General features: G+C 50.1%; 1 protein-coding gene across 1 annotated transcript; it reads right to left on the bottom strand.

The window, feature by feature from the left end:
* MRPL37 (mitochondrial ribosomal protein L37) lies at nt 5,304–22,632 on the bottom strand. Its single transcript, XM_005678372.3, has 7 exons — nt 22,212–22,632; nt 18,572–18,755; nt 18,370–18,485; nt 12,953–13,138; nt 10,751–10,908; nt 7,269–7,472; nt 5,304–5,521 (listed from the first exon to the last, which is right to left on the bottom strand). Exons 1-7 carry the CDS (start codon nt 22,555–22,557, stop codon nt 5,444–5,446), a joined length of 1,272 nt encoding a protein of 423 aa, XP_005678429.1. The 5' UTR covers nt 22,558–22,632; the 3' UTR covers nt 5,304–5,443.

Raw genomic sequence — 22,713 nt, 5'->3', positions numbered from 1 at the left:
AGCTCTCAAGGAAGTCCAACTCAAATTGGCCTTTCATCAAGGTAGAGGCTTTCTCTGGGCCCCCATGGCGCCTATGCTGTAATGGATCAACATGTGCCTCCCCCATCAGATTGGGAGCTCCTCGAAGCCTGGGATCTGGCCTGAGTGTGTGGTCCCCAATCATGCAGCATGAGGCCTGGCACCCAGTAGGTGCTCAATGAGTACTCATGAAGTGGGCGTTTGTTGAGTACAGCACCCCTACCCCCCCCCCCACCACCACTGCATGCTGTCACCTGTGGGTAGGTGCTCAGATGCAGGCAAAGAGGTGGCCTGTATGGCTTTAGCAGACCCAGAGGAGGCTGGCTGCTGTCACTGCCCACCCACCAACTGGGAGCTCCTGGAGAAACCGCCGTGTCTTCCTGTGTCTCTGGCTCTTGGCACAAGCCTAGCACACAGTAGGCCCTTATAAAGGGAGCTGAACTGTTGGACCCCCTAAAGATCTGTAGTGGGGAACCTCAGCGCTCAGTCCCTGATCCCATCAGCTCAACTGAGGATGACGTGTGTGTTTTGTGGGGTAAGTAACAAAGCTAAGTAGGGCTATGCTGCTCTTGACAGGCTAGAACCCTGGCTCTGGGCAACAAGCCTACACCCTGGCTAGTTTTGGGGGTTGAGCAAATATGGCTAGGGTGTCTGGCATGGCAGAGACTAAGAATCTCAGGTGGCAATAAACAAAGCAGGGGAGAGGTGGGCCTCACTGTACCCTGGCATCCTCAGCCCAGCTGAGGCGCTGGGTCCCCAGGCCCTGCTCTGTCACACAGCCTGGAGCAGGCGGCCGAGGTAAGCTGTGGATTGAGCAATGGGTTAGAGTTCAGTGAGAGGCAGACACAGGGCTATTTGGCTTTGAGGCTTATAATTCTTGGCTTCAAATCTCTACAGGGCAGCCCCCTGGCTGAGAGAATGCATAGGATGTGGGGCCCCAGAGGGCAGAGCTGAGGCCCTGGAGTTAAAGCTCCTGGAAGACATTTCTCCTGAGGTGTGAACGCACAGCAGGCAGAGATGTCAAAGAACGGAAGCAGCTGCAGTGAGAGGTAGTGAGTTCCCCGTCGCTGGACGTGTGCAAGCCAGCTGCGGGAAGGACAGATGGCATATGTGTCGAGTGAGGGTGTGCTGGTTCCTGGGCTCTCAGGTTGAAGGCAGAGCTAAAGATAAACCCCTTCTCAGAAGCTGAACTTGGGTTAGAACTAGCTCACTCTGACCTCTAAGTCACCTCTAAGAGACATCTCAGATTCTGCGGCTCTGTGACTCAACTTGCATCTGCCAAAGACCACGCCAGACCCAGTTCTGTGAATTCTGCAGAGAAGGGCAGGCTGGCGGCTGCAGGCTGGGTGGAGTTCTAGTGATGGAGCCTGCGTTCCAGCAGGGCCTCCCCCACCTCCTGGCCATTCCACAAACACACCAAGCCCACACCCATCTCAGGGCCATCACACGCACTTTCCCGGGCACCTTCCTGGCCTGCCCCCATGGCTGCTTCAGTCTCATATGTCACCTTCTCAAAGAGGCCACACCCTGTGTGGTAAAAGCCAACACACCCCATCCCCAGCTGCTATTGGTTCAGGGTGTCCCTTCCTGGGCGCTGCCCTGGGCCCCTGGGAGCAGCCACACCCAAGGTTTCACCTCCCAGGCTGTGGCTGGTGGCAAATGGCTGATGTGGGACCTCAAGTTCCCATACCTGGCCACAATTTGGGACTCTGATAGGCCACCCAGCACCAAAATCTCTACAGGACCGTGGGGGCCTCATCTACTCAGCCAGTCATGCCCTCCTCCCTTGCTCACAGGTCTCTGGGGAGTGACCCCCAAGAAGCCTCCTGCCACAACCTTCCATCTCCAAGTCTGTTCCAGGAACGCTTTCCTTCAGATCCTCTGACATACCTTTCTTTCTTCATCATCTCTCCACGTTGGAATGTAAACTTCATGACAGTAGAGACTTTGTTTTGCTCACTGCTCTCGAACTGGGGCCTTGCTGCATGCCTGACACATACCAGATGCTCCAGGACACCCTGTGGCTGACAGCTATCACCCGGAGTTGAGGAGTGGGGATGGGGATTCTCTGCAGGTTCCCAGACACGTCTGGGGAGAAGGTCCCTAGAACAGGGTGGGCTTCCAGCAGCCAAGCAGGTAGGCCCCACGAGTCGTCGTGGTTTGTGGATTTGCCACAAGGAAGACAGTGTGACACGCTCAGGTCACACACACACTTTAAGGGACTTTGTCCTGCCGCAAAAGAGGAAGCAGGGAGATGCTGTCTCAAGCCTGAGGTGACCCTGACCTGCCCTTTCAAAGCCTTGGGCCTACTGCTAAGGACAGCCCAGCGAGTCACAGAGCCTCTGGTGAGGACCCGCCCTAGGTCCAGCCTGAGCCAGCCTTGGGAGGGGACGAAAAAGCCTAAAGGGCTGCCCGAAGTAATCTCACCTTTTCACGGGGCTTCTGAAAACCTCCAAACCCCTCTACTTGATGCATCCTGCTCAAATATGGCCTGTTAATCCCCGAGGAGGCAAAGCCTGCAAGGGAGGCAGGTGCTTTATTCCCACTTTGCAGATGAGGAAACTCAGGATCTGAGAGGAAGCTGGAATATAGGAGACTCTGGGAAATGGCGTTCCCCGGTCCACTGAAGCCCGCTGGAAGTGAACTGAGGTGCTTTCTCATGGATCCGCAAGACATTTAAATACCCGACAAAATGTGAGTACATTCACATGTGCTCACAATGTCATCAACAAAATTTCGGTTCCAAACATCTGTTGCTTAAAAGTCCAAGTCCCTGTAGTGTGATTTTTAAACCAGTAATGGGATACCCCCATGCACCTTCCTCCTGCTTCCTTCTCCCAGACTGGCTCCAAGTGAGCCGTCTGTTCTCAGGCCTGAGACCAAACAGGGCCTGAAGATCACCTTGTATTCCTCCGTCCCAGTGCTGAACGAGGAAGAGAAGGGAAGAGGTGGGGAGGCTGAGGCAGGTGGGCATTTGGGATTTGGGGAAGTGGGCACATCTTTGTGGAGGGGGCAGGTGTCATCACATATCAACTTTCTGGCTCTTCACACACCACGTGGTGTCTGAGCCTCACCTGCATGGGGAGAATAGAAATGCCAGTCTTGCCAGCCTCACCTCGCAGACTGGCTTCGAGGGGCCTGAAGGGAGACAGCAGTGGGCGCCAGGCTCTGCAGCTTAGCTCCAGGGTCCGAGGTGACAGACCAAGGCTAGCAACAGGCTGTCCTCACCCCAAGGGCTGGGATGAGTGCCCAGGCCCGCCCTGCAGCCCTGGCCCCTCTCCAGGGCTGTCCTCAAGCTTCAAGGTCACCTGCTGACAGCCCGCTTGCTCGCAGCCTCTGCCCCACACGCTCAAGACCTAGGCAGGCTTGGCCCTCTCACTCCCCATTCTACCAACCACCAGGGGGTGGGGTGGGGGTGGTTCTGCCCCCTCAGCCTGGCTTCAGGCCACCACCGTCACTCACCCAGGAGTGACCAAAATGGCCTCCAGCTGGACTCTGCACAGTCACCCTGCCAACTTGTCCTCCATTTGCCCATAGAATGTTCTTATGAAAAAAAAAAAATCCCTTTGACTCAGCAATTCTGCTTCGGAATTTGTCCAATGGCTGCGCTGGCAGAAGTACTCTAAGATACGTGAACAAGGATGCTCACTGCAGCATTATTTGTAATGGCTAACAACTAGAAATACCTCGAATGTCCATCGATAGGTATTAATGCCGCTGCTCAGAACAAGGTAGCTCGTATGTGCTGATGTGGCAAGATCTGCGCTCCCAAGGTATTAGGTGAAGAAAGGAAGGTGTAGAAGGGTCTACAGGCAGGATGACTAAGTACTGCACCTCTATACATCCCGATCGTACATATACTATGCATACGAAGGCGCCACATTTAGTGACTCCAAGCTGCGGTCACCCCCAAGGAAGAACCCGGGCTGCCTCGGGTGGCTGACAACTGGTACCTGGGGAAACCTTAAGTGCCAACATGCCAGGCCCTTGAGAGCTGGCCCCTCCAGCCTCAACCCCACCTTCCCCATCTCCAACCACTCCCTGCTGTTTCGGCACACGCGCTGCCTTCCCAAGTAACCCCTTCTCGTGCATCCCCCAGCCCAATCTGTCCTTTTCCTGGTAAACCCTCCTGCTGCCCCCGCCCCCAGCCCAATCTGTCCTCTTCCTGGTAAACCCTCCTGCTGCCCCCGCCCCCACCCAGCTGAGCCTAAAAGGTACTTCGTAAAGTACAAGGAGCACAGCCTGGGAGTCAGAGACACACAGGGCTGGAAACAGCACTGTCATGTACGGAGCCGACGTGGGCTCCTGGACTTCCTCCTGTAGCAGGAAGTGTCCTGGCTGCCTGTTCTCAGCAAAGCCACTCGGGAGTCACACTCAGCCCCAACAAAGCCACCTCACGAGGTCCCTCCTGCGTCGGGAGCCGTGTATCCGCTGACTGGTGACGCACCACTGGTGTTCATGGAAAGGCGCAGCACCTCGGCTTCACGGGGGTGCCCACAGAGCTCGGAATCAGCCAAGGCCTCAGGTACAAACCCATCGAGCCCAGTCCCTCTTCCACTTGAGGCCACTACTGTTTCTCCCCATGGGGGCCGATCCCCAAGGCTCTCCCAAGCTTTCTCCAGGAAATCTCCACCTCAGAGTTTCCTAAGAGAGCAGCCCTAAAATATCAGCTGTGTGACCTGCAGCGATTCCTTACACCATCTGCGCCTCAACTACGGGGCCCAGAAAGGAGCCCGGCACACAGCAGGCACTCTCAACTCTTTTCTTGTATGTGGAAACGACACTTACCTTAAAAGGGTTGTGTGAGGACTGAACAAGATGCTGTGTATTAGCTGCCTGGACCAGAGCAGGGCTTGATGTTATCTGAACAGAGGTCAGGTGAACCAGCGGTATGCTCAGTCCATTAACCAAGATACTAGCGGGAAATCTACAATGAATATTCTATTCAGACTTCCTGCAGTCACTGTGGAATGTGTCCACAATTTAAATAATTCCCACAGAAACTAGTGACCATTCCAGAGCACCTAACAGGAAGCAAACGTTACACACACATAATCTATAGTCTGTAAAACAATGTAAGTCACATTAGCCACAAGTTTTCAGATGATGAAATTGAAACTCAGAGAGAGGAAGATTCTTATGTAAAGTTAAAAGATGGGTCACAGACAAAGCTGGGGCAGGTGAGGCTCCAGGGCTGGCCCTTGCAACAGCGGCAGACTCAGGGGCAGGGCCTGTGCGCAGCTGTGGGTGCCCCACCTGAAAGCACCCAGACAACAAACACAGGCTCCGGTGCGCTGGAAGGGCTCTTTTATTGTCGGCGAGACCACCAGCCAAAGGAGCGCTGCGGCCTCAGGCACCGTCCAGGCTCCAGGATCTGCAGGGAGAGAGGGGCACAGGCGGCTCCAGCCTCAGAAGAGTCCTTGGCTCACACAGCACCGTGCAAATACAGAGCTAAAAACTTCCTGAATGTCTCTGGCTGGAAACCAGTCGGCCCAACAGGTTCCTGAAAAGAACACAGCCCATTAGGATCTTGCTACTAGGTTTAATGGCAGCAATTAAAACAAAGGTCGGTTTTATGTAAATCCTAAGCGCCTGGACAATAACTGTTTCTTTCTCCTGAGATCAAGGAGTGCTGGGGAGCTGGTGCCAAGCTATGCCAGGCAGGGGCTGGGCTCAGGAGGAGGACATGAGGCATCTCTGCGCCTCCAGGCCAACTTATCTGCTGACCTTGCCCTGGTCCCTAGTCTCCCTCAACTCAACCACCACGAAAAAATGTTTCGTTTGCTCCTTTTAACTCCCAAGGACAAGAATCCCTCACTCATCCCACACACACTTATCAGGCGCCTTCTCTGGATGAGAGCTGTGCCCAGTGCTGGAAACCCAATAGTAATTTGAATCTGGCTCCTGCCCTCAAGGAGCTTCCAGCCAGGGGTGCAAATAGTGGTCATGAAGGGTGACAGGCCTCATCATGAAGTAGGAAAAAGATGCTAAGAAAGCAGGAGAGTAAAATAACTCACTGACTTCTATACACAGAAGAGAACACGTATGAATGAGTGCTAAAGGGCACCTAGAAAGGGCCAAGAAGAAAAAGAGGGAGGCTGGTGGAGGTGGGGTGGTTAGAGGAAGAGATGGGTGAGGAGGAGCCACGTGACCACACCGGGACAGGCCTGGCACTAAGTCACGCTCATGGAAGGAAAAGGCTGAAAGAAAGGGACCTGAAGCCACGAAGGGGACAGAGAGAGAGGGCAACTAAGAGCAAAGATGCACGGAGACGGCTGATGCGGCCACACAGGCGAGGGACAGAGAACAGGGCCTGGGGCCAGAGAGAGGGCTCACACCAGCAGGCATTTCGAGGGCATATCAACGTGAACTAACATACGGACGACGCTCAAAGCCTCGACAAGCCTGCATTAAGCAAGTCTACTCAGGCCTCACGTGAGACGCGGCTAGTGAGCACAGACCCAGCAGCACACCCACGCTGCTCTCTCTCACCCCCAATCCCGTTCTGTCTCTTACAGGCTTCATCAGTGCCTGATATAATATTATGAATCTGTTACGATATTGTCACTGCCCAGCACACAGAACACAGGCCTGGTCTCAGCCAGCTGAGCACTGGAGGTGCGGCAGTGAGGGGTTCCCTATCCGTGGAGTGAAATGAATGCACGCGTCATTCACGGACTCGGCCTTCCAGGAGCTCAGGGCGCACTTTAACGGAGGAGCAGAGCAGTGAATAGACAACCGCAGGACAGAAGTGTGACTGCGCCGTGATGGGGGCCCCCAGGCTACGGCGACCTACCCGAGGAACTTAAGCAAGGCTGGGACTGGGTTGTTGGTCTTTAGGCTAAATCTGGAATGACAAGTAAGGACAACCAGATGCAAGAGAATGGGAGAGGGCGAGTGGAGGAAGAGGGAATGGGGTGCAGGAAGGAAGGAGCCTCCTCTATAAAAAGAGCGGCACTTACTAGGATCCCGAGCTGCTCAGGCAACTGGAGACAGAGCTGAGAGGAGAGGGATGTGGTGGGGCGCAGAGGGGAGGGCGAAGAGCTGGGCAGAGCCCAGGGTGGAAGGTGCTATTTCAGCTGACGGGCTGGGCTGAAGCAGCCCTCCAGGCAGACAGAGGTCCTGAACATGAGATTCCTGAAGCCGGTGCTCCACTCACAAGCATGCCCTCCACCCCAAGCCAGGCTCTCCCTGGGGAGGACGAGCCATGGCCCCGGTCCAATCACCAAGCCAGAGAGGGCTGGACTTACCACAACCACCTTCTTTTTGATCACTGGGAGACACCAAAAGTGCTGATAGAGGAGCTGATCGGAGTCCACCCAGACTAGATTCTTGATGCCCTCCTCAGAGGCCAAATCTGTGGTGTTCAGTTGCAGCACCAGGAACTGGAAGACACGCCCATCGGTGCCCACGCTCTGCACGACTACTGGCTGCTCCAAAACCTTAGGGTCGTTCTGAGAAGAAAAGAGAATAAGTAAACGCAATCAGAAATGACGAGGTTAAGAACAGCACAAACCAGGCAGTTCCTAGCTCTGGCCTTTTAAATTACCCCCTACCCCACTGAGCGGTTTTCCTGCAATGAAAGATGAAAATAGAAGGTGGAGCTAAGGGCACTGTCCAGAGCTAGGCCTTCTCACACATACCCAGCCTGGCTCTCCCTGGGCTCAGACCAATCGTGGCCCCGGCGTACCTGCTCTTCAACTTGAGCACACTAAAGTACGAATTCCTGCCACCGAGAGGCGACTGCCGGGCAAGCTGCACAGTAAGGGAAGATGAGCTGGGAGGTGAGCGATGGGAAGCCCCCCAGACTCATGGAGTAACCTGACGTGACAATGACGCGTATCAAATGCTGAGCTGGAGGGTCAGTACGTGTGACAGACATGATCCCATTCAGTGCTCACTCCATCTGAAGGCTGAGGAGACGGACCAGCTAAGGCAGTGACTTGCCTGAGGTCACAGTGACATGTGACCTCAGCACCCACAGTGGCTAGTGCTCAGACACACCTTCTCTCTGCCTTACTTTCCCCCTCAGAGCCAGGCTTCTTGGAACGTCCTAAGCTGGCAGGCAGGCATCTCACCTGGGCTTTGGGCTCTCAAAATGCACCTCTGAGTGTGTCAGATTCCTGAGTGTCCACTCCAGCTGTGTCAGCCCCAGGCTTTCGCCAGTCGACACATTTGCTAACTATCTCTTTCAATCAGTGCCAACAGTAACATACTAGCAACCATTTACTAAAGGCCTCTCATGTCCTGGGCATCACAGCAGTTTTATATAGTCACCTCTAATCTCATAAATCCAGTGGTATATACCCACTTAGGTCTCTTCCCCAGTGGCTCAGCAGTAAAGAATCCGCAGCTCTGCAGGAGCCACAGGAGACATGTGTTCGATCCCTGGGTTGGGAAGATCCCCTGGAGGAGGGCACGGCAACCCACTCTAGTATTCTTGCCTGGAAAATTCCATGGACAGAGGAGCCTGGCAGGCTACAGTCCTTGGGGTCGCAGAGTCAGACACAACTAAAGCGACTTAGCATGGTACGACATGGCATACCCATTTAACAGATGAGGAAACAGATTCAGAGAGGCGATGTAACTTGCTCAAGGTTATCCAGGACAACACCCAGGCTTTTAACTCTCTTAAAATCTTACTATTCTGGCTCATACCTAGTGTCCCATTGTATCTGACAGCAGCACCTGTCACTCTCAACAGTATTCCAGTTTCGATGACATGTTCAATATGTTCACCCTACTGAGTCTGCAGGCATCCAGCCTGATGACTACTACCCACTGGACAAAGAGTCAATGGGCAGGCCCCGTGAAGCCAAGCATCCTTGACTCAAAGATGCCGCCTACTACATTCACCGCTCTAGGGCTGAATCTGACATTAGGAATAGCTAATGGCAGACCTCAGTGAGGGCCACACTGGGACTGTTGGCCTTAGAAATACCTGTTCTTAGCTGCATGAGAAATAAATAAAAAGAAAAGTACCTCTAAGTGTTAGCTGAGAATTCTGTATTGACTCTTATCTCCCTCTACAGATCAATAAAACTGCAGGTAGTACATAAATTTCTCAGCAATTTTACCTTTTACACAGAGGCTCTTCCCATAATTGCTCAACTTCACATCCCCAGGAATAATTTGTACCTGGAGGGGCTGGGGGAGGCCTCCTCTCCTACCCAACTGGGTGGCAATTAGTGGCAGCACTGCTACCGTGCTCTGCTGGCACAGGAGCTACAATGAGCCTGCAGGCCTGGGACCTGGCATGTGACTCTCTCTGCCTCCCTCTCCTGCCCCACAGTCAGGAGGCAGCCTGTCCCCTGAGGCTGGAGAGATCAGGGTTCCAGTGCCTGCCTCCCTACTCTTTAGCTGTAGGGTCCTGGGCAAGTTACCCAACCTTCCAGAGCCTTCCAAAAATATGTCAGAGAATAGGAATTAAGATAACCTCCCAAGGACTGGAAAGACACAAAAACGTTACATAAAGATGCAACAGCTGCTTATCTCTTAGCTGTGTTACCCTGGGGAAGTTACTGAGCCTCTCTGAACCTCAGTTTCTTCATCTGTAAAATGAAGCTACTAGTACCTGCCACAAGGGGACTGCTATAAGGATTAAATAATGCAGTGGTTCTCAAATTTTAGTGTTGTGGTTTTCAAACTTGTGCTTGTACCAGCATCACCTGGAGGGCTTGTTAAAACTGACTGCCAGGCTCCAATCCCAGAGCTTCTGATGCAGGATGTCAGGTGGTCTGAGAATTCACATTTCCAGCAAGTCCCTAGATGGTGTTCACGCTGCTAACAATCCAGAGTCACACTGTAAGAACCACCGCTGTAAGGAGCCGTAGTTAACTGGTTGGCATGTAGCAGGTGCTCAATACAGACAAGCTCCACTCTACTCCCTATCTCATCAGGCTAACCACACTGTACCAACCCCACCTCATTCCTAGACCAATGAGGATGAGAAACAGGACATTCCGAAGTTCACTGCTCCTCCAGGAGGGCCTTAGGTTCTAATCAAGACCTGGGAGCCTGACAGCAGCTCTCAGAAACATTCTTCCCCTCCCACCTTCCAACACACACACAAAACCAGAGGTCTGGTGTCCCAGGCCTATGTGGGGACTTCGATACTGCTGTCCCGCCTGGAGGCCTTTGATCCCCGGCCAGGCTTTCCTCCAATCTTGGGAAGGCATTGTGTAACCACCACTCAGCTTGCATTCTATAACATCTAGGTCCCCGAGACCTGCTCTTAGAATCACGGGGCGACCATCCAAGTGGTATGTTGGGTCTTCAGAACCTGTCCTAAGAGGGCAGGCAGGCCTGGGCCATCCCCTGCCTTCCTGATAAAGCCCTGTGCTCGGGCTCCATTAGCGTAGTTTAAGGAAGTGTGCTGGAGGACATATAACTGAAGCCTCCAGAGTTGAGACCATCTGGTCCCAATCCTTTCTCCACCACTTACTGTGTGTAACGCTGGACAAGCTGCTTATTAGCTTTCATGGGATTCAGAAGTATAATCTGAAAAATGGGGATCACAATGAAACCTTGTGGGCTACTGTGATGAGGCATCTTATGTAAAGATAGACACACTATAGGTCCCCAACAGATGGTAGGGTGAGTGGAAGTGCCTCTCCCTGAAACTCTTCAGTCAAGCAAAAGAAGTCCCTCCATACTTCCTTTCCTTTGAGCAGGGTAAGGCAGGAAACTGACACAGCATAAGAGGTCTCGGTGGTAGACCCCACATACATACCCCATACAGGAGCCGGGCCTGAGCCAGCGCGTTGCCGAAGGCAAACAGGATCATCTTGGCCCGCAACTGATCTGGCTGAAAGCGGTGTGCTCGGCAATTAGCTGACTCCAGCAAATACAAGGTGTGGGGATAGGGGTAAGGATAGCCCTCTCGGAATCCTGCAAGACATGTCATCACGTAGAGGGACAGGTTAACTGACCCACCCAAAGCCTCAGGAAAGTCACCCCACCTTAGCTTAGTGCCAGATACTACATATTTTGGGTTGTTTTTTTTTTTTAAGATTTTGTTGCTGTTGTGGACTGTTTTTAAAGTCTTCATTGAATCTGTTACAATATTGCTTCTGTTTTAGGTTTCGGTTTTTTGGCTAGAAGGCACATGGGATCTTAGCTCTCTGACCAGGGAGAGAACCTGCCTCAGAACGTAAGGTCCTAACCACTGGACTGCCAGGGAAGTCCCTAATCTGGCCTGTTTTTGAAAGCAAAAGTTTTTCCCAGAGCAAACCACACCCACTCCTTTACATCTATCTAGTAAATAGCTGTGACAGAGACTATATGTGGCCTACAAAACCTGAAATACCATTTGGTTCTTTATAGAAAATGTTCGCTTACCTGTTCCAGGTAATTCTTGCCGGCTAGCTCTAACCCCCACCTTTCTCATTCAATCAAGCACACAGATAACATGATATTAGAAAGATAACCTGAAGCCTATGGTAATTATTTTTTTAAAAAGCAAATCACTTGCAAAATACTTCACTATTAGTAACAAACGGGGTCTCATAGAATCAAAGTTCAGCACTCGTTCAAATCAGTCACAACCCTGCTGGGTCACCGTTTCTTCTCTTCCATGGCCGTGGGCAAACCCTCAGAGGCTGGAGGCTTCTACAGTGAAGGACAAAAATGGATGAAATAGAGGAAGAAAGAGGCTGGGAAAGTGTGCAGGGGAGGGCATCACTTAAGAGAGACCTGACTTTCCTGTCTGCCTCAGTTCCTCTGCACGTGTGAATAGGCATCACTCAGCACTCACTCTGGCTTAAGCTCACTCAAGCTCTAAGACAGGTACCAGGGACAGAGCCCACACGGTGCCTGCCACTGCCTTTGAGGAGCTCTCCAAGTCTAGAGGGGAGACAGACAGGAAAACTGATCACATCCATGCAGAGGGACATGTCAAGAGAGGGGAGCCGGGGGCTGGGTGAGGACAGATCAAAGGGCCCTGACCAGACTGTGAGGCCGTAGAGCATTTCTGGAAGAAGTGAGTCCAAAGGCGAACTATGACAGATGAGCAGTTATTTAGCTGAAGAGAAAGAGGGGTGAATGGTCAGAGCGCAGGCAGAGGGAAAAGAAAGTGCCAGAGCACAGTGGTGAGAAAAGGACAGTGGGAATAAAGAGGGGAGGAGACAAAGACGGGGCTGGAGAGAGGGGCGGAGGGCTGATGTGAAGGCCCTTGCGTGATAAGCCAAGGAGTTCAAACTTTGTCCAACAGGCAGTGGGGACATGGGCATGAAGAGTGACGGGATTAAATCTACGTTCTAGAAAGACTACTCCGGAACTGTGAACTAGAGGGACGAGAGAGGAAATAGCCCATTAAGGGGTCACACTAGCCCATTAAGAGACGGGTAACAGGCTGGGTGAGAGACAGCGGGGACTGACTGAGGGATAGCTGGGGCGAGGAAGCAGCTTGAGGAGGGAGACACTGCAGTTCACAGTGACCGGGGGAATGGCAGGAACCGCAGGCCTGTCCAGGCCGGCTCCTTAGTTTCTGTTGTATCTCAGTGGGGACGTGGTGCTTTGTTCAGTGGTGGGATCAATAGCCCCATTAGAGGACTGTGAGCTTCCTCCATCCTAGCAGAAGGCTGGCCAGAGTCTATAGGGGGCACAGAGAGGGGGTATCTTTCAAGAGAACTACAAATAAAGAAATATCTGACACCTGGCCAAAAGCCCCTCAAGCCACCCATTAAAACTGACGCAACAAAATGACTTCTTAGGGGTCAAACGTCAAGTCAGCCTCTGAGTCAATCACAACCACCCAGAGTCTCAGTTTCCTGAGGGTAAACACCACCTATCCCACAGGGCTGCTACACGGCTCTGAGGAGAAAACGCACGAGACCCTAATACATAGTAAGTACTCGATGTTTCCTTTCTCTTTGGAAAAAGCCTGTCCCTCACCTGCATGCTGCCTAAAAGTCAAAGGCTTTTTGATACTTACCCGTGTCATCATTCACATCATAAATATGGCATTCCTGAAGGCTGATAGTGGGAGATATGGGATAGAAGGTCTCGAGAACATGATTCTTAGTAGCTTCCACTTCCTCTCGGGAGGCAATGGGAGGCAGAGGATCCTTGGCATTCAGCTGGGTTCCACTGGAACCATGGACCTGAATCAGAGTAGACTCTAAACAGGGAGAAAGGCGGTTAGCCTAACCTGGTCTAAAGCCTTAGCGAGGCAAAGTCAAAAGCTTTCATCCTGCTGCACTCCTCAAGTCTTCCACAGCTTCACCCTCTGATCTGCCTCATCACAGGAAACACAGCTCTGGAAATTCACCCTTGTGCTTATCATATAAGCAGGTGAGCCTCCTCCTCTTCATGTCTGGGTGCCATCCTGCCTCTGCTACGCCTTGGAGTAGACAAGTAACATCAGACCCAAAAGACCGAGTGGCCAGGCTGAAGTCACAGAAAAAGCTCTTAACAGGACTGGAGTTCAATCTAGTGGTCTTCATTCTACAGGCCAGGAGGGGACACGAAGACAAGATGGAGCAGGAAGGACCTGAGCTCGCCTCCCCTCACAAAAACAGCGGAACAGCTAACTGCAGAACAACTGTCATCAAAAAGGACTGGAAGCTACCAAAGGTGATATTCTACTTACAAAGACAAAGACAAGATGGCAGGAGAGTTACATGTGTGACATAATCAAATCCCATACCTGCCAAGTGAGTGAGACACAAACTGGAAAATAACTGTATCACAGAGGTTCAAGTTCTGAGCCCTACAGAAGGTTCCTCCGCCTGGGGGTCTGGCATCAGGAGAAGGAAGCCCCAGGGCATCTGGCTTTCAAGGCCAGCAGGGCTTGACTGCAGAATCTCAAAAGGGCAGGAATAGAAACAAATGTCACTCCTGGAAGGTGGATGCAGGGTCTTCTAAGAGCACCAGGACCCAGGGGAAAAAGCACTGAGTTCACAGGATCCTAGGCCAGACCTACTGCTAACCTTAGAGGGTCTCCTGGGGAGGAGGGGATTGGGGGGCAGGGGCAGCTGTGGTCACACTGGGGTCAAGGAAACCCATGGTGGAGAGGTACTGGGGAGTATTCATTTGGAGTGAGCTGTCCTGGAGGCTGCCATTTTGATGCCAAGTCCTGGCCCCACCCAACAGCCCACATGGGACCCTCCAGTCAAACCACCACAGAGCAGGAACATAGTCCCACTCATCAGCAGACAGGCTGCTTAAAGTCTCCCTGAGCCCACAGCCACCTCTACACACAGCCCTGCCCACCAGAGGGACAAGACCCAGCTCCACCCACCAAAGGGCAAGCGCCAGTCCTTCCCACCAGAAAGACTGCACAAGCCTGAAGGCAAGACCAGATATTATAAAACTCAGAGGAAAACACAGGTATTAGGTTGGCCAAAAGGTTTGTTCAGGTTTATTACAGAAAAATCTGAACAAACCTTTTGGCCATCCCAATAGGACCCTCTTTGTCATGAATTGCAGTAATACATTTTCCTATCCACTTCCTAATGAAAACAAAACAAAACAAAAAAAAAAAACAAACTAGAACCTATTCAAACTTAAAAGGTTTTGCACAGCAAAGGAAACCATAAAAAAAAAACAAAAGACAACCCACAAAATGGGAGAAAACATTTGCAAACAATGCAACTGACAAGGGATTAATCTCCAAAATATCCAAACAGCTCACACACCTCAATATCAAAAAAACAACCCAATCAAAAAATGGGCAGAGGATCTAAATAGACGTTTCTCTGCAGAAGACATACAGATGGCCAAAAAGCACATGAAAAGATACTTAATACAGAGAGCTTAGTAGGTAAAGAATCTGCCTGCAATGCAGGAGACCTGGGTTTGATTCCTGAGTCAGGAAGATCCCTTGGAGAAGAAAATGGCAACCTACTTCCATATTCTTGCCTGGAAAACCCCATGGACAGAGGAGCCTGGCAGAATACAGTCCATTGGGTCCCAAAAGAGTCAGACACGACTTAGTGACCAAACCATCACTAATTATTAGAGAACTGCAAATCAAAACTACTATGAGATGTCACCTCACACCAGCCAGGACGGCCATCATCAAAAAGCCTAAAAGCAATAAACGCTGGAGAGGATGTGGAGAAAAGGGAGCCCGCCTACGCTGTTGATGGAAATGTAAATTGGTACAGCCACTGTGAAGAATGGTATGCAGGTTCCTTAAAAAATTAAAAACAGAGCTACCATATGATCGAGCAATCCCACTCCTGGGCATATATCCAAAGAAAGCCATACGTTGAAAAGACATATGCACCTGATGTTCACTGCAGCACTATTTACAATAGCCACGATAAGGGAACAACCTAAACGTCCATCGACCCGGATTCCTTACCACTGGGCCCCCAAGGAAGCCCTACAATGGAGTATCACTCGCCATAAAAAAGAATGAAATAATGCCATCTGCAGCAACATGAAGGGACCTAGAGATTATCACACTAACTGAAGTCAGAGAAAGACAAGTGTCCTACGACATCACTCATATGTGGCATCTGAAAAAATCAACCTATTTACAAAATGGACACAGACTCAGAGTTAGAAACAAACTAATGGTTACCAAAGGGGAATGGTGAGGGGAGAGATAATCAGGCAGTTGGGATTAACATATACACACTACTATATATATAAAATAGACAGTCAACAAGGACCTACTGTAATAACATATACAGGGAAAAGGGCTAAAAAGAAGATATGTATACACATAACTAAACCACTTTGTTGTACACCTGAAACACAATATTTTAAAATTAACTATACTTCAACATAAAATAAATTTTTAAAAAAGATTAGTTAAAAATAAAGCTTTTATCCTAAAAAATAGAAAAGAAAAAGCCAGAGGACTTTGGTTAAGGTGTTACTCCTGGGTTTCTTGAGAGGGACTGACCAGCACACTCTGACCTGTGCTCTTTCCAATGAACCGTGAGGCCTGGTGATCTCTGTGGGCTCAGAGGCCGCGGGTTCAGATCTTCCCAAGCACCTGCTCTGCACTGGGGACCAGTTTCAACTCCCTTGAGCAGAGAGTCCCTCTCAAGGGCTGATGAGGGAGTAAGTGCTCCAACACTGGGAGACAGCAGAGGTAGGGAAACCGACCTCCTCTGGGAGGCTGCCTGAAACGCCTTCAAACTTGCTTCAGAAAGACAGGTAAGAGCAGAGCTTCTCAACTTTGGTGCTGTTCACATTTTAGGTAGTTCTTTGCTGAGGGAGGCTGTCCTATGCACTGTAGGTATCTGGCAGCAACCTTGGCCTCTGCTCACTAGATGCCGACAGAACGTTCACTACCAGCCCCAGCTCTGCTTCTAGTCACGACAAATAAAAATGTCTCCAGACAAAGCCAAATCTCCCCTGGAGGATTAAACCACCCTCGGTTGAACACTACTGGGTCAGAGTTTGCCAGGCAAAGAAAAGGGAGGAAAGTGTTCTAGTGAAGGAGGAGTAGTATGTTTCATGGTACAGAAGCCTGCTGCTGCATGGCAGAGCTTAGGGGAAGTCAGCGCAGATAACTGGAGCACGACCCAGTAGGAAGGAAGGATGGAGAGAGAAGTACTGAGACTCCAGGCTAAGCCAAAAGGCTGCTAAACCCAGGAAAAGGGTTCAACTGACCTCAGTAACTCAGAAAGCCTGACTTAAGTCAGATGCGCACACTTGCCACAAGGAGACACACGTGTACGAGGAAGCAAATGCACATCCGCCTAAGCAGCAAGCCTGCCGCTGTGAACATGAGCAGACCCCCTTCACAGAGGTGCCCACAGGAAGATGAACGCCATCTAGAAAGCCTCCTGGACAGCGGCCTGCTACGGACTCTCCACAGGGGCAAATTTTTCTCTGAAGGTCCTTGAGTTTTCAGAAATACAAATCAAATACTACAATCACAATGTGATGGGAATGGACCAAGGCTGATGATGCTGTATGTCTAAAAACTGGTCTGACCAACAGCACTGTCATTTAATTAACATGTGTCCTCCCTTACTGGCTATGCAAAAAGGGATACTACATCTGTGGATGGATAAACTCTGCCCCACCTGTTAAAACACCTCATACCCACACTTCAAGAACAGTTTTCTCAAGTACTTCCTGTTTCTTCGAATATAATCTGCAAGGAAGATAAATGTGCCCGGACCTCTCGTAACCTTGGGTTTTAGATTCTCCCCACAGAATACTCTACTGTGGTTTCCAATTCAATTCCCTCCACATCCCTTCTCCAGTGACAGCTCCAAATGGGGCAGTTTAATTAGAGGTAATACTTGATAATGGGCCAACAGGCACTCCTCTATTAATGAGGCTCACTAATTTCCTTAGTGGTGCCATTACCTCTGCAAAGCTGACTCTTTGCCAGGAAGTCCATACTCACAGGGGCAAACTGGTGAAGCCTGACCAAGTCGATGTCCTAAAAACCCAAACTGTTCCACAGCTGGTTTCCCTGCTCCAGGGTTCCACTCAGGACAACACTTGTGTTCTCGGAACATCCCTACCTAAAACATCTGGGGTTTGGTATTGATTCACCTGTCCCTTTAGTCAGCACTTGTTTGTGTGGCACTGTTAGACACTGTGGGCAAATAAGACACAGTCTCTATTATCAGAAGTTCACAGTTTAGTGGGGCAGGTAGAAAGCATACTAGATAATCACAGAACATAATCTAGTATAATGTGTGCTATGACAAAAGCAGGCATAGGGACAAAAGCAGCAGAGAGCGGATCTGTGGATTTGCATGAGATGCGGGCTTCCAAGTCATGCGGACAAGCAGAAATTAGGCAAATGAGGAAAACAGAAAACATTCCCTGCAGAACGTATAGCACGTGCAAATGCAAAGCTTGATGCCAGAAAGCGGCAAGTGGCCAAGTGTCAACAGGGGAATGGAGGTGGGGACGGCACAGCAGAGATAAGACTAGAAAGACCAGCTGGTGGCCAAAGCCCAGAGGACCTGGATACCACCATAAACTGTTCAGCTAGTAGGAGACAATAAAAGATCTGAACCAGGGGAGGGACAGAGAGAACCTGCACTTTAGAAAGATCACTCTAGCAGTTCTGCAGAAAGTGGATTTGGAAAAGGAAAAAGGCATGAGAGTAAGAAGGCTCTTGCAGCAGAATATGAGCTCTGTGAGTGCAGACTGTGTTGTAACTTATGGTCAACATTTAGGCACTTGGAGGCACTCAACTGATATGGTGTGAATTAAGTCTTGGAAAGAAATGATTAACAGAAAAAAAGGCTGGGCAAAAACTAATGACAATGAGGATGTGTCTGAGCCACAAAATTGGACCATGAAGGATGAGGGTGAGAGTAAGTATGGCAGCAAGGATGAGAATATAAGCTGGTGGTGGGGCTGAGAGTAGAAAGACAAGGAACCCACAGGGCCTTTCTGGTGTACAGGAGGACTAACCTCGTTTCCAGGTGGTGGATAACATGTTGTTTTGGGCACAGATCCGCCTGGCCAGAGAAGGATGCTTGAGAATCTGCGATTTACACAGCTGGATCAGGCTGTCCACAATGACTGGGCTTGGAGAAAAGAAGAGACATTTGGAGGTATAAAGCTGACTCCAAGATCCATCAGTAGGAAATCTTACTGACTTGGGGAAACTTACCAGTAGGTCTCTCTCTTGGGGACGTCTTCAGTAGAGTGCCAGAGACGAGCATGAAAGATCACATTCAGAACGCGTTCGTCTTGGTTCTCTATGTGGTTCCTCGGATTATCAGCAAGGCTAAGCACTTTCTCAGGAAGGCCTTCTATTAACTTGGTCTTGGTAAGCCAGAGGGCCTGCTTTACACCTGCAGGGTCATCAATCACAAAAAACAAACACCAAAAAAAGATGATTCAGGAAAAGATGCTTATGCCTGCCCAGTAGCATTTTGGGGAAAGAGCAGCCTTGAGAGGGAGATGGGATTTGTTCTGACATCTGAGGGGGACAGAACTAAAAATAAAGAGCAGAAGCCAGGAGAACGAGATTTCAACTCAGCTCCAGGAATGACCATTTGCTTAAAAACAGTTAACAGCTGACTGACATAGAGTACTCGCCACAGGAAGAATTCAAACAGCTATTAAAATGGCTGAGATCATGAGACTGAACCTCGCAGGCAAGGGTCCTTTGTATTCTGTCTGTAGGTATAGAGGATTCAGACCCTAGCATACAAGCCTAGATCAATAAATGCCAACCTTTCAAAACCTAGATCCCTTCTATTAACCCATACCCTAGCCCTGATTGGAAAAGCTCGTGTCTGCCAAATATACTTCATTCAATAGATACGGGCCAAGCATTAAGCACGTGCTGCTTTATCAAGGGAAAGAAGCTTTCAAAAATAAGGGAAATATCTTCTGGATCATGAATAACTTGAGGAGTGCTGAGTTTGGGAGCACCAGATAATTTTTCGCATCTACCTCTGAGATTCTATAACAAGCCTTTTTATAAGCAGAATTTTGTATGAAGAGGCCATATGAACTGTACTGCTATATTTGTCAAAAGAATCCTCCTGAAGATGTTTTTCAATTTATTATACTGGGTCCTCCGAGGCCTTCTGAACTTCTCTTTGGCCTCCATACAAGAAGGGTGGGCTGTACCCGGGTAGAGTACTATTTTGTCTTTTGGACACGGTAAACTATGTTAACTCAAAATGTTTCTCTATAGCAGAGGCCAATTTTTTCTTAAAGGGCCAGACAGTAAATATTTTCAGCTTCTGGGCCATACAGTCTCTGCCACAACTACTCAGCTCTGCCACTCTAGCACAAAAGCAGCCATAGGTAACAAGTAAACAGATGTGTATGATTTATAGAAAAAGGCAACGGGCCTGGTCAGCTGACCCCATCTCTGTTCCATCTGTTGACTGCCAGCAAGCTGAGAGCCAATACTGGTGCTCCCCTATAGAAGTACAACCTCACAGAATGGATTTTTTTGTACTCACCTCACTGTTTCTATGCTCATCCCCTCACCTATTTTTAATTTAATCTGGCTGTACTATAAAATTTCTATAAGATGCCCAAAATGCTTCTCAGGAAAAGGAATAAGAACAAAGATTTGATCCAGAGTGCTTAGTCTTTAAAAACTAATTTAACTAGTTTAACCACCCTACTCTCAGCAGGATGGGGCTGCGGTACCAGGCAAAACTCCCTTGCTTCACTTTCCCCAAAACCTACTTCCCTAAAAGAGGAAGAGGCACAGACATAGGGGCCTAAATGCTGCACTAAGTCCACATACCAGTCCTCCAACTCTCAAAGTTAACACTGCGTTCTTTCTAACGACTGTGCCCATCAGTTGGCAGAGCTCTCGTGACTGCTGTGATTGGCAGGCTACTAATTCCAGTTGAAAAAACATCACCTGACTCAGGAACACATCTGAAAAACCATGGAATTAAAGCAAACCCAGAACACTTTGAAGGAAACCACCCTCAATTTCTCTTGTGGTGACAAACGAAAGGCATTGAAGCTTTTCACTGTAAGGTTCATAATACATCAGAAACACAAATATTTAGAAAATTAACTTCCTGATTGTGTGGTACAGCAGAAAGAACCCTGGACTGGGGATCCGGTAACCCAAGTTTTAGTCCCAACACTGCAACTGTTCCTAGAACTTGAAAATGGATAAAATATTAAGAATTTATGGTTCACTGGTCCATGGGGTCGCAAAGAGTCAGACACGACTGAGCGACTTCACTTTCACTTTTCACTTTCATGCATTGGAGAAGAAAATGGCAACCCACTCCAGTGTTGTTGCCTGGAGAATCCCAGGGATGAGGGAGCCTGGTGGGCTGCCGTCTATGGGGTCGCACAGAGTCAGACACGACTGAAGCGACTTAGCAGCAGCAGCAGCGGTATATGAATAATACCATCTACTCTGTGCCAGGAGCCTTATCTACAAGTTGGATGGGATTTCATGAAATGGAGGATGAAACTCAAGAGAGATGAAGGGCTTTGTTTCAAGTCTCAAACCTCATAAGCGATGGGGCTGGGAGGGGAACCTTGACATTAAAGCCCAGGATCTCTCCATTACCCCAATCTGTTTCTCTAGCTCTGTATCTTACAGAATTTTATTATAGACTTTACAGAACCTCTCTGCATATGGTGAAAGCGTAGGGTATGTTTTCGGCCTAGTCAAACAAGTTAACTTTAACTTCTGAAATACATCTAATGCAATTTATCCTCATAGTAACGTTACAGGGGTGCCAAGTCTTGTGAGGTCCTTCACAGCACCTTGCGAGGACACTGGAAGTGTTTAAAGGCTGAAAAAAAACAGCTTTCAGCTGTCAGGAATGGGTCTGAGCAGCTTACGAGGCTGGCCAGCTGACTTCTCAAACGTAAGATGTTTTTCCTCTGGCTTAGTCCCCAAATCCTGCCAGGTCTCTTTCTTCCCTAATTACTTATTGGAAACTTCTGTTCCCACTTACCTGGACCATTTTGTGTTTTCAGGACCTGTCCTAACCCCAGCCTGATTTAGGGACTAAGGAAGAATGAGTTGGAAACAATGGGTAGGAGAAGTCAATAGAGACTGCCCTCCACGGGACTCTGGAACATGATTTCTAGTACTGCCCCAGACACACAGATGGTTTTGGCTAGAGTCATTCTGACCTGTCCTTAGTGAGAGTGAAAGGGTACAGAGGGACTAGGTGGTTTTTAGGTCCAGATCCTTTAGGTCCAGATCCTTTCCCTCAAAACATCTCAGCTCTGACCTCTGACAAAGGTCACTGATCTGGGAAACCAGAGGTATAGCCCTGGCTTCACTAGATACCCACACTGCACCTATGAGCAAATCACTGCCAAATCACTCCCCTCTGTCACAGTTACCAATCCTGTGAAAAGACGCGATAGGCCTGCAGGTTAAACACTGTTTCTGTCTCCATGCACTATAATCCTCCATCTAATTCTTAAACAGTTACATCTCCAGGGTGCAAGAGTTGGGTCACTGTGAATTACCTGGTCAAAACCACTCATTTCACAGGAGACCAAGGCTCAAGAAGCTTCAGTCACTTACCCCAAATCACACACACAGTGAGAGGCAGGGCTAGGCCCATGTCTCTTCACTTAGCCACGAAAACTCCAAAATTCCCTCACCCATGCTAGTCTTTACATCCCATTTAATCCTGACAATTCTCAGAAATGAGACTCAATACCCGGCCCATTTCGCAGACGAAGAAACCGAGACCCACAGTTTCAAAGTCTTGCCCAACCCCACAGAAGGGCGGGGTTAGTGCTGGGTAGAGCAACAAGGTCCCCTCCCGGCCGTCCTGGGACCTCACCCTCGAGGAGGCGGCAACGCTGGTGGAAGACGTAGCAGACCTCATCCTTGTATAGAGAATGCTCCTGCAGCGGGGGCAAGCGGCGGAACTTCGGGTGCGTCCAGCCGGGGTCCCAGGGCGGGAAGACTGGTCGTGCCAGCCCAGGCATAAAGTGCATCTTCCCCGCGAAGGTGATGGGCTCCAGTCCAGGAATCTCATACACCCTGTCCAGGGGAGGAGGCTCCGGCTTTCTCGTGGATCGCACGCCCCACTCGTACGCCCCGCGGCTCGGGACCCCGCAGCCCTGAAGGCCGAGCCGCCAAGGGCGAGCCAGCGCCCGCCTCGCTGGCCCCGACGCCAACGCCATGCCAATCTGCTCTCAAGACCTCCACCTGGACGCCGCCATCTTCCCGCGCGCGAGGCCTGCCGGGAACGAAAGGGGCCGACCGACAAGGCTCTTTTTACGAGTGGCAGATCCATTAACCAATCACCGCCAGGTAACTCTTGCCTTGCCCCACCCCGC

Source organism: Capra hircus, chromosome 3, assembly GCF_001704415.2.
Source record: "Capra hircus breed San Clemente chromosome 3, ASM170441v1, whole genome shotgun sequence".
Classification (NCBI taxonomy): domain Eukaryota; kingdom Metazoa; phylum Chordata; class Mammalia; order Artiodactyla; family Bovidae; genus Capra; species Capra hircus.
This window is presented reverse-complemented; position numbering and strand designations above follow the sequence as displayed.